Source organism: Epinephelus fuscoguttatus, linkage group LG5 (genome assembly GCF_011397635.1).
Source record: "Epinephelus fuscoguttatus linkage group LG5, E.fuscoguttatus.final_Chr_v1".
Classification (NCBI taxonomy): domain Eukaryota; kingdom Metazoa; phylum Chordata; class Actinopteri; order Perciformes; family Serranidae; genus Epinephelus; species Epinephelus fuscoguttatus.
This window is the reverse complement of record NC_064756.1, coordinates 27,340,347-27,353,115: the sequence shown is the minus strand read 5'-3', so window position 1 is coordinate 27,353,115 and position 12,769 is coordinate 27,340,347. Positions and strand designations below refer to the sequence as shown.

At 41.7% G+C, this 12,769-nt stretch overlaps 1 protein-coding gene across 6 annotated transcripts in view; it reads right to left on the bottom strand.

Annotated features, from left to right (window-relative positions):
• Positions 1-12,000, bottom strand: part of igsf9ba (immunoglobulin superfamily, member 9Ba) — a 93,190-nt gene extending 81,190 nt beyond the window's left edge. For 2 of the 6 annotated variants that reach the window (XM_049576442.1, XM_049576441.1), the window contains exon 1: positions 11,647-12,000. In XM_049576442.1, coding sequence (XP_049432399.1) covers positions 11,647-11,710 — 64 coding nt within the window. In that variant the 5' untranslated portion in view covers positions 11,711-12,000. The remainder of the gene's footprint in view (positions 1-11,646) is intronic. The other 4 variants (XM_049576436.1, XM_049576440.1, XM_049576438.1 and 1 more) reach the window with 3 other exon arrangements.
• Positions 12,001-12,769: the final 769 nt, after the last annotated feature.

Below are 12,769 nucleotides of genomic sequence, written 5' to 3'. Positions count from 1 at the left end.
GGTCGGACCAAATCATGGACATCATTTCAGAACGGCATGGCAGACATGTTAAAGCATCAGTCAATTTAATATTTTAAATACTTTTACACACATTTATGGTTAATAAAAACTCAGTAGGTGGGAACAGAGTTGACACAATGCTGCAAAAATGCTGCCTTCAGACAGAGCCTGGCTAGCTGCTAGCTGTTTCCCTTTGTTTCCAGTCTGTATGCTAAGCTATGCTACATACTTAACACAAAGACACACTATGCTATGCTACATATTTAGCATACAGACAATGGCATCAATCTGACTCTCCACAAAAAAGCTAATAAGCGAATTTCAATAATGTTGAAGTATCAGCTGTGGTCAAAGTTAAACATTAAGGCAATTTTAATTATGAAATTTTTGTCTTACATTAAATTTGGTTCATTGCCAGTTAGAAAATATTCTTCAATCTTCTCCATAAATGAATATCTACTGTATATTTATGAGTCATGAAGATGAATGACAGACAGCGGATTTCACACCTAATTTCTAATCAATTTTTGATGGTTTTACAAGCATCACAGATTATTTTGTGTCAGCCGCAGTGGTGGTAATAATGACAACAGCTGTGTGAGTACAGTATATCGATGATCTGAGGAGGTTAAATTAGGGTTTAATTAAGCACATTTTGTGACGTTTGTATGAGCTGCATGGAGGCTTTGTGTTCGGAGTACCAGATTTTGGTCTTCCTTCTTACAGCTCAGCTGAACTAAAAAACTTGGATCTTGTGTTTTGTTTTGTTTTATTTATTTATGGGATCTTTTGGGATGTTTCGGGTAGAAAGTTATAAAGTATTTACTCAAATACTGAATCCAATAATGTGACACCTACACCTGTATGATTACTGTTGCCTTTCAGATTAAAAATGTAATCTACAATATAAAACACCACAATTTCTATAGATGAAATCAAAATAACAGTTTATCAGGATATAATATGTTTCAAATTAGCTTAACCTCAACCAGTGTAAACACTAATATTGTGCTCACATGTTAATGCATCAGTAATACTAATCCACTGGCACTGTCAGTGGGGCTGATTTGCATAACGGGTACTTTTACTTTTGACACTTTGCGTTAATTTTGCTGTTAATACATTAACACAGTAGCATTTTGATGCAGGACTTGTAGTGGGGTTTTTTTACATTGTGGTATTACTAATTAATTTTAAAGATTTTCATTGAAATTAATGTCTGTCAAAGGTCTTGTGTTAAGGATTTAATTGCGTCTAGCGTAGAGGTTCTAGTGTAGAACTGAAACTTCTCCCATGTGCCAAGCCTGTCGGAGAACTACAGTCATCAATGTGAAAATGTGAAAACGTGAATGGCCCTATGTAGAGCCACTGTTTGTTTTGTCTGGGCTACTGTAGAACAACATGGCGGACTCCGTGGAATAGGACCTGCTCTGTGTGTAGATATAAACAGCTAATTCTAAGGTAAGGAAAACACAACAATTCTTAAGTTCAGGTGATTGTACGCTAATGAAAAGAAAGTTATGAATATTATATACCATTTCTACCAACAGATGCCCCTAAATGGAGCTTTAAGTAGATCTGGGTATTGTTTATAAAACTATGATGCCACTATCAACACCAGTATCTTTAAAGTGTCACCAATACTAATAGTACTTCTTTTGATACCCTTTTTTCCTACTTCAGTCGATACCCATCATATGAATAGAATAATTCAGTTGGATATAATGCCACAAAGCGCCACAGGTGTGTAGTTTAGCTGTACTTTCCTACATTTTGGTGGCATCTCTGCATGCTGAACGACCAACTCCATCAAATACTCAATAGCAAAACCATACAGATATTAATTTTTATCTGGATCTGGGTACAAAAGGGATCAAATGCAGGTGTCATTTGAATGAAGAACTTTCAATACTACTTGGGACGGGGCTACTTTGGTTGACACCTTAGGCTGGAGATATATAGTCTCGCCACCAGACAATCAGAGATCTCAGCCTTCTGATAGTCTGGGGACACTCCTTTCGAAAGTGTGTTTAACACACTGGCGAAAATGGCTGGCAACAAAGCAACGCCTCTTGCATTTTTGAAAAGGACACGCCCTCCCGGAAATGTGTGCTCCCCTTTTCTCATCCGCAAGGCAACAAACACACAGAGAGCTTGAAAATGGATGCCAAGAGATTTAACTCCGTTTTATCAAACGTGTGCTCAGTCCACAAGATTGTGGAAATGAAGGACTTACAGCGACTTGAGCCATTTTGTACCGCTACACGTGTTTCTAGTCGGACTATGTTTACGAGTTTTTTTAAACTCTGAAATTGTATCCGCCCATCTAAACACAAAAGAAAGGGAGAAAGGCATCAGTCTTTAGTTAAGCAAAGCGTCTAAAGACTGACTTGTGAGTCTAGGAGATATATTTGCTTTTAACTACACTTTTGAGTGCAGATGATGGCTAACTCACGTCACCTGTTTGCATTTGGAGCGCTGGTTGTGCCCATCCTCAGAAATTAACACGACATGTTCGCAAGATGTAATACATGAACGATTGGGACAGTGTTGGAAGAACGAGAGAAAAAAACTCAATGTTAAGATCTGTTTTATACATGTCATCTATGATGGCACTACCATCACTTTTTCTCCCATGATCCACGCTGATCTCAGAGTTAACAATCCAGTAACCTTGTGCATTGTAGAGTTCAGTGTTTACATCATGCAAATCTGGAAGTTCTGTATGGTCTAACGCCGGATTTCCACTGGATGCGTGTCCGTTGCGGAACGGCAGCGCTGGTTATCTGCTGCGTGCTCCACCATCCGTCAATACCCACTGGCTGCGTTTGCTGTGCGGTGCGGAGCAGCTTTGCCAGAAGACATCTCTGTGCACTGCCATGATTAATATCTCCTCGTCCATGGTGTCAGCGGGGTGAAATGACGTCTGAAAACCTCTGACCTGTTGATTTCAGGCCTGCCTCTGCCCATTATGTAGTTTTCAAGGTGTAGTGCAGGGAAATATGATCCGCCGTGAACACTGTGTATTTTATTTTGAAAATTAACCGGATGTTTTATTTTGTTTCTGTGCACAACTTCCTGCCCCACATGATCTGCTCTGTGCTGAATTGCTGCGTTGTGCTCCAGCATCCGGCAAAAAATGAAGTCCTGCGTATCTGTTGCAGAGGGCTCCGGAGTGCCGGAGCTGAGACGGAGCTGGAATGCAGCACAGCCGCAGCCGGTGGAAACACACACATTGACTAGGATTGAATCCTATCGGCTGCTGGAGCAGAGACGCAACCAGCACGCATCTGGTGGAAATAGGCCATAAGCTCTCTGGTGTGCGGTCTATTGAAATCCAAACACATGGTTAAAAAGCAAGTATATCTCCAGCCTTGAAAGTATTGAGTACTGATGCCGAGCCCTAGTGTTGGGTCATTATCTATCACCGAATAAATAAACAATATAATAACAAACTGAACCTATGGCCCACTGATAGAAGCCCTTGCATTTGCAGTATCACAAACTTGGCATCACACAGGACATCATTCCCATGAAAGAACACAAACAGGGCAATAGTTAACAATCCGCTCTCACACACACTGACACATACATGCACACAAGTATACACACAGCGTCAGTGCTGTGTTAACCCTTTAATCTTGCCAGCTGCAGGGTCAATAAAACAAGCTGACATAAATAAATTCACCAGTTTTAAGCCTCAGTCTGCCAACAAACCATAGGTGTGACCAAAAGAACTAAACACAGATCTTAGAGTCACGACCGGCATTGTGTAAATATAATATATATTATATTATATATATTCATTATTCAAAGATACAAATAAACAAAAAGCTTCTACACTCAATAAGGGCATTATGTGTTCATGAACAGGCCAGTGCAGAGAGAACAGCATTTGCAAACTCAAAGTTGCAACATGTCAACCTTAACCACCTCAAGCCAGAAATGAAATTAATTTAAGTTTTTTCCCCCTTGTATTTATTGGCAGCATTGAAAGCTTTTAAAAAGAACTGACCCAACCTCTGTTACCCCGTGGCACTGTATCATTTAATGCCCATCACCAACCAGACTGTAAACACTGTAATACTGCCAGGGCCTGCAAGAGCTCCAAGGGGTCAAGAGGACTTTGATTTTAATAGATGCTGAGGGCAAAACAACTTGACATCAATTGAAAAATGTGATTCATTGACAGCTATCATATTTAAAAAGAAAATATGACTTCAGATTGTTTTTCACAAAGAGTAATCTTTTACAAAAACTAACATTTCTACTCTATCATGGCAGTTTAAGAGATTCAAATTTGGATTTTTAACCAATCTAGAGAAGCAGTCACAACATAAAACATCACTAAACTGAACCGAGGCGGATATCATTAAAACTTCTGAAAACACTTCAGATGTTAGACAAATTAAAACACTGCTGTCAAAACATTTCCTCAACCAGCTCATGGAAAACAGTCTCACACAAAGTCCCAGACAGCTCCAACATCCAGACAAAAAGTAGAGACAGCCCATTTTATCTGAACCACAATCTGAAGCCGGACTCCAGAGACAGTAGGAGGGCTTTCAGACGCCGCCTCGGCGCTACTGGGAGGCCTCAGATACGTGAGTGGCAGTTTTGACACCTTCACAAATGCTGTCTGCTTCTATATATCGCTGTCTTTGAAGAAGCATGCCTTCAGAAGAAACCCAGCGACATGAACAAGTGTGCCAAGCCATGGTTCACGAGGGAGCTCCTGTGAAACATCAAGGAGCGGGCTCACGAGAAGGGAATTACAGATGAATACCATCTGGCCAAAAGCCAGTTCAACAAATGCTTAAAAAACACAAAGTCCCAGCACTGGACCTGAGAGGAGAGTCAGTCTGCCATCAGTGACTCAGGCTGAAAATAGTCCTTCAAATATACCACTCCTCGACACTTGCCAATGACATTTAATTACTTCTACATTGCCATCAGCGTCCCTCTTGCATCGCCTTGATTGGTTGCCAGTTATCGTTGACTTTGTTGAACTAACCTCGAGTCTCCCTGACCATATGCTGCCTCCCCGATGAGCACTTGGCACAAGAAAACTTCTATGAGCGTCTATTTACAGTGACTCACTGTTCATACCTGAGCTATTCTGTTTATATCACTGACTTATGTAGTTAACAGATACCAACAGTACAAGGTAAACACCTACTCTGACTATTATTTCAGAAAGTTGTACGCTGCATCAATTTTCTATAATTAGTTTTTAAAACTTTGCAAAGCTGGATTAATTGTTTAATTGAATTAATATTCACTTTACAAAGTTGCAACTTAGTTTCCATTTTTTAAAGTTCAATTCATTATTTAATTAAACAGCTAATCCACAGGCTAATACAACAGCTCACTGCAAAGCCCAACACTTCCAACACTCGCCAAGAATAAGAAGACTGCCAAATTCATGAGATTGTCGACAAGGTGCAGGCGAGCTTATTGGGTGCAGGAAACAAGGCTGTTTACCACACGTTTACACTGAAAACAGCCCTGTACTTTAGAAATGCAATAAGATAGCAGTGAGATGATGATATACGATCGGGAAAGAGTGGTTTGAGTTACAGATTCATGAGTCTGAAGGCTTGTCAGACAGTTGCCTGAAGAAAATGTTGGCATTGTACATTTTAGCAAATCACAAATATGTTACATTTGCATCTTATACATATCAAATCAACGTGATGTCGAGTCTGAGCTTATTTTGTTATCAGGAGGTGTGGGGGGGTGATGGGTGGTGTGGCACCTCGGCAAGACCAAGCTGCAAACCAGTGTTCAAGACCAACAAACAATAACTTCTGTGTTTCCAGTGACTTTCAGGCACCAAACGTGGGTGTTTTGTAGCATTCCATCAATGTGTTTCCATTGCCTTTTTAAGGCTCCAAATGCAGGTGTTTTTCTAGCAACCTGTTTGTATGCTTTCCAGTAAATTTTTAGGCTCCAAACATGGGTGTTTCGAAGCGATGCATCATCAGTAATAATGGCACAAAAAGCTGCTGTTTTTTAAAGAGACATTGCTGCTTTCTTTGGCCAGGACTGTGCCCCTCAAACCAGGTATTTTGAGCCAAAACATGACCTTTTCCTGACCATAACCAAGTGGTATCGGTAGCTAAACATAACTTTACATTAACATAGCACTGTTGAAATGTAAAATTCCAACGTATTTGCTACATAACAACATGCAAATGTAACGCAATCAAGGTTGCAGGAACGTACAATACCAACATTTTTTTTCTGGTGATTGGGTTGTATCAGACACCAAGACACCAAGATACTGTGAGAAAGAGTCTTTCGCTACTTGAAAATGTTTTACAGTACAAAGTAATCCTCCAGGAATGTGTGCCTGTCTGTATTTGATTGGCCAGTGCAGCACCTGTCCCGCAGGACTCCCTTTTATTACGCAGTGCTGGCTGTCGTCTGTCTGACCATGGCCAAACAACTCTGTGCAGACTGTAGCAGTCACAGGGAAATATGGTGTTTCTCTTGGTTGCAAATCTGCATTTTCACCCATAATACACCAGCAGCAAAACAACAAAAAGCCCCAAAGGTGTCTGCACGTTGCAGCCACGTTTTTTTAGTCGTCGGCAACACGTACATCTGACAGAAAAGTTATGCTTCTATTTTAAACAATACAGCTCACAGGGATTACGTTTTTACACTTCAACCCTATTTTCTTCTGTTTTACATTTGTAGCTATGGTGATTGCATGTTGTGCTCCGAGAGCTGCCAAAACACAGGTGACCTACAGTCAGCACTGTCCCTGAATGCATCCTGTAAAGACACAGACAGAGGAGTGAAGCTACTGCTGCTGCTCACACTGCGCCTCCTGTGTATATACCGTGTAGTATGAATTCAAATTCAGGCCAATCATCATGTACACTGCAAGCATATCTTATATTTGATAGGACATACCCACTGCTTGACCCCTGCTTTAGTCTCCTTTATCAGGCCAATTTGTCAATGCTGGATACAGTCAACAGAGATGACACTCTCTTCTCTAAAACTCTTGACATGCTTTTATGTCAGGATTCTGTTCACTGACTTTACCTTCCACTTTCAACACCATCCTGCCAGCCGCAAATAATCCCAGCTAAACTTGACCCATTTAGGCTCTCAGTTTCCCTTTAAGATGAAAACATTTCATGCATCTGGGAATCTGTTTGTCAGACAGCCTCTCTATGAACACAACTCAGTATACCGCTGTAAGTATGCAACTATGAGATTCTTTTCTTGTAATCAGTGTCTATAAAAGTCTACAAAATGCTCATCGCAGCTCTCAGTAGCAAAGCCAAAATCGATGTTTTAAATTTGCTTTTTTCCCAGATCAAATCTATTAAATTCACAATGACATAAAACAGAGGAAAATGCAATCAAATCGTACAAACGCTACATGCTACTCATCTGATGAATTCCAGTGTATTTCATTGTACTTTAAGTTTGCCTGCACTCACATTTTCAAACTACCGTTGTTTGCAGATGATGCCACCATTATGACCTCTGTGTAGCTTTATGGGGAGACTACGACCTGCATCACATCATACTGTGCTACCAACAAAACTCACTGTCATACTGTATATATTTACTGTTAAAGCAGGGCTGTGAAATATAAGAGAAGTATCACATGATATTGTCTTCTTGATGTCCAAAATACAGTTTCTAGGTCCATTCAAATTAAAGACCCAGCCCTTCTCCTTGTAAAAACTGATGTTTAAGAAGTAAAATTATCTGACAGCGTCTCTACAAACCAAAAATCTGTTACATGTCCACATATCATACAAATTATATCAATATTTCTACTGTGACTTAATATATAAAATGACTGTCATCGCGAGGTGGAGGAGATGGTGGATGGCGTAAGTTCTAGGCAAGACACTTGCCAAGCTTCAGACCACGGTTCAGACCAACAAACAACAACACCAGCTGTAATTTGGTGAGTCACTGGTGTATTTTCAGCAGCTTTTTAGGAACTAAACATGGCTGCAGCTTTTTAGGAATGCAGAGTGGTTGTTTTTTTTCTTTGTCTTGTTTAAACCAAGACATGGCTGCTTTTCCTGCCGGGATTTTGCCCCACAAACCGGGTATTTTAAACCAAAACATGATGTTTTTCTGACCATAACCAAGCAGCTCTGTGCCTGAACCTTACCATACATTAACCACAGCGTTGCTGAAATGTAACAATTCAACATATCCACTACACTACATAATTGACAAATGTAACATATTCGTGGTTTGCAGAAACGTACAATGCCACCATTTTTCAGGCGACTGGGTTGTATCTGATGGTGTTTGGCCTTTAAGTTGGAATTACATTAACTGACTTCTTATTTAAGGCTTTCTTTGCAGTAAAGCTGTTATTCTGCAGCCTTTATCCAAATATATCACCTGACTGTGGAATTGTATGTTAACTGGATAAAAACCAAATTATTTCATATTGTTTCAGGAAATCTTGGCATTTTTTAAAATCTAATTCTCCATGGGGAAAATAAAACAGGTCTTGCTGCAGATTTATTCCTAACACAGAGTAAAGTGCACATATAACAAAATACCATTCAAGAGAAGGAGCCAAGTCTCAGCTCAACTGTTTTGGAGCAAGTTGTGTTTGGGCCATCTGTTTTGATTTATGTTCAATGGTACCTTGAAATCTGACCAATATCTCTCACGCATGAGGCAGTGAAAACAATAATTAAAGCATGCAATCAGTGCTCTTGCCGCCAAATCTAACAATGGAGAAACCCATCAAACTTTCTTTAATGTAAAATTTTTTGGTAGTATTCGGGTCAGGCGTGGACCACCATTTTGTTAGTATGACATCCAGTCTAACAGCATGGGATCATACTGGCTCTCAATGCGGAGGTGCGAAGCAGCTGACATGCATATCACAAGCACATGTACAAAGATAGCTGGTGGTTTGTTTAATCACCATTACTTAAAGGAATAGTTTGACATTTTGGGGAAAACGCATATTCACTGTCTTGTTCAGAGTTAGATGAGAAGATGGATAACACTATCATGTCCGTAATTTGCTTCTGTATTAACACCAAGCAAAAACACTATGACTGTGTCCGAAATTCCATATTAACATGCTATTTAAACACAAGAACAACATGTGAGATATTTTAGCGTGTCCAAAACCTTAGTATGAAACCAACAGTAATGACTTGCATTCTTTTTTTTTGGTGAAATATTACAGGATGCAAACACTGCACACTACACCAGCATACATATCCCACAATTTAATGAGGTAGTCAGTGATGTAGGGATACTTGACGAGGTGGGGGTACTACTAAGTAGATGAGTGGGTTACCAAAGAGGAAGTGGGTACACTCTCCTATATATTCCAATGTTTTTTTGGCTGATAGGTGGGTATACTGTAAATAGCTGGAAAAAGCTGCATATACCCTCCACTACACCACTGGCGGTAGCGACAGCAATATTCATAACAGACAATGGCAGACAGCGTAAATTTGTAATTTCACTTTGTTAGATATTTTTTAAATTAGTTCAGAAGTAAACCCAAAATCTCAAGAGGTTCATCATGCTTGCTGTCAGATATTGCAGAGCTGAGGTTGGCATGAGTTAGAAGCATGGAGGCTCTCAGGAAGTGACATGGCAATTACAGCTTGGTGCGTCCAAAAAAACACATACTACTGCTTATTCAAACAAAAGTATGAGGAATGATAGTACACGTATTGGGTATGCAGTGCACAGCATGCAATTACAGATGTGGTGTACAATTTATTGGCCACAAAAAATGACTTCTGTCACCATGGTGGCTCCATGAAGTCACTCCTCTCAAGAAATAGTCTGCCACGTAACAACCCATAAAACCAAAAATTGCTTATTTTTACATTCCTGTGTTTTTTTACAAATAAACAAACACGTTATTTGTGAATTTGTTCGAATGCATTTTCGTACATTCAGATACAGCAGGCTAACTGTTTCCCATTGTTTCCAGTCTTTGTGCTAAGCTAAGCTAACAGGCTGTGTGCTGTAGCTTCCTATAGGATGGACAGGCATGACAGCTGCATCGATGTTCTTATCTAGCTCTCAGCAAGAAAACAAATACACTTATTGTCCAAAATATCAAGCTGCTCCTTTAAATAAAAAGCTCAGTGATGCAAGGCCAACACAGTCAACATTTCATCTCAGTGTTTCAACAGACTGCAACTTCTTTTCTGCTGTACTGCATTCATTTTGTATATCCTCCTCTAACAAAACTATTGCACGACTGCTGCATGTAATGTATATATCTAAGCAGTTATGACATTCTAACTGCATCATTATTGTCAACTCTGATGGCAGGTCTGTGTTTAATAAGTCACAGTTGGTGTGAACAAGCATGTCAGTGAGTCCATGTAGCACCAGACTGGGTCCAGACACAATATTCTGGGACACTGTAACAGAAGTAGACCAGCTCTCATTTGTAATTACTGCCAGGCTACGTTGTGATTTGTGACTGTCTGGTGCAGCCTGTTCGCCTTTTCAGAGAGTAAATCACCTTCAATGCAGTGCCGATACCAGACAACACCTCTGAGTCGATATTACTAGGCCACACGTCTATGCCTTCATAAAATGGAGAATTTCTGCTTTAAACAATCCCCCCATGAGAGGTTCTCTGCTCCTAAATCAAATGTTTATTAGATGAAGTTTTCACATCGTGCTCGGCCTGGACCTGTCATCACAGGAGGAGCCAGACCTGTGAGCAGACCAGTTTTGACTGGGTATGTGGGGTCATTGGGATCAGTTACCAGGCGACAGCTTGGCACATGTCTCCCTCATCTGGACACGAGTGGAAAAGCAAGGTTAAGTAAGTACATGGGTCAATACAGAGTGCTCAGGAAAAAAAATATGAACAAAAGGGATATTGTGCAGTTTGTTGCTCCAGGAATGATTAGTATTATGAGCCCCTTGGATCTGCACCAGGCGAGCCTTGCAGCATGTATGTGCTCAGTGCATCACACACACACACACACACACACACACACACACACACACACAGCACTGTGGCCGGATCCATGTGCAGTGTGAGATCCAGCATGTGAATCCCATGCATGCAGCAATGGGCTCTATCAATTCAAGAGTGCATTTTATCTGACACGTAATGCATTATTTAGTTACTTTTCCATCTTGAAGGCTGAGACGGTCACACCCCTCTCTGGAGAACTCAAATGGGACTGCTTGCTATGATACAATGCACACATTCCCCCCCCTCCCCCCCCCAGCAGCGGGGGACGTTATATCCAATTTGCTCGTTGGTTTTATCACACAAACGAGCCTCGTGGATATCAGAATACAGGCCCAAACCCACACAGCCATATCAATCAACCCATCTTTGTCATGGTCAATCATTGTGGAGCATGTGAAGGATCCTACCACACACATCATGCATATGTGCCAGGCCGTTCCAAGGCAATTGTTGTTTCCCATAATAACACGGTTTAACCAGGGCTGAACTTTCACGTGACATATGAGATATGCAGCCATTTGTTAGGACGAATTAGCCCCACACTTCATATGACCTAACATAGACTACAATAAAAAAAATGCCATGCGATTGCAGAAAGCAGCACCAAGCGCACACGGAGACAGCAGAAATCATATGTGCGGCACAAGATATATTGCACTTCAACTCACCTTGAGCGGCCGTTCCTCTGGTGCTGAATACACTTGCTATCAGAGTGGCCACATACCAAATCATAGTACTATTGCCGACCAGCTATTACCACGCAAAGTGCCCCGTTCAACCAATCTCTCATATTCGACCTTGCACCTCACGGTCTCTTAACAAAAGCCCCTTTTCATATCCTATTTTCTTTCCTCGTGGCGTTTCCCTTCATCCCTTCCCTCCCCCGTCCTTCCATCCGCATCCTCTCCCGAAGAGACAGAGCACCTGCACCGCCGCGTTTGTAGTAGACGGAGCCGTTTTACGAGCGCATAGTGAAACCAAGTGTGAGAATGCAGCCACAGGTCCGCCTCTTCTGTCATTGGATTGGCTGCTGATTGAGGCTTTGGGGCGTGTATTGGTTCTCCGTACGCCCCGCACCCGAATGACAGGAGAGCGGCCGTGCGCCGATTCAAGGTGAGTTGGAGCGTGCCATAGTAGTGGAACCGCAGTATCATGCGCATTGACAGAGAGACGTGTCCACATCTTTAAATACCTCTCCTAAACTGGCCCCACGTGCACCATCACCGCCCATCATCCATTCATCCACGCAGCCTTTTTTTTGCACTATCCGTCACATCAATATTGGCACCATGCGGCTATTTATGGCGCAGGTTTACTGTATGTGCGATGAAATAGGGGGGAAGCTTGTGTGTGTGTGTGTGTGTGTGTGTGTGTGTGTGTGTGCGTGTGTGTGTGTGTGTGTGACTCATCTGTCGCTCACCCATAGCCCTCGGCTGTTGTCATGTCGCTGTCACACATAAAACGCTCTTTTTTTCCGGCTACCGCGCCGTGTCTGGCTTTATGTGATGGGTGTGGCGACAGATACAATACCGTTCCCCAGTTTTTTCCTCGATGGCCGCGAGCGCGAGGATGCAGCTCCATCACGCTGCCCACTGCGCACACATGGTTACCACTGATAAGGCTGCCTCACTCTCACTGCCTGTGTTTTCTACATGCATGACCACAGAGGGATCATAACGCCTGTGCGCCTCTGGCTGCTCGACATCAGCTCTCATCTCACCTAAATAACGCGTGCACCGGCTGCTGTGTGCTGCCGGGTGATAAACATATAGCTGGTCTATCGTTTGAGTC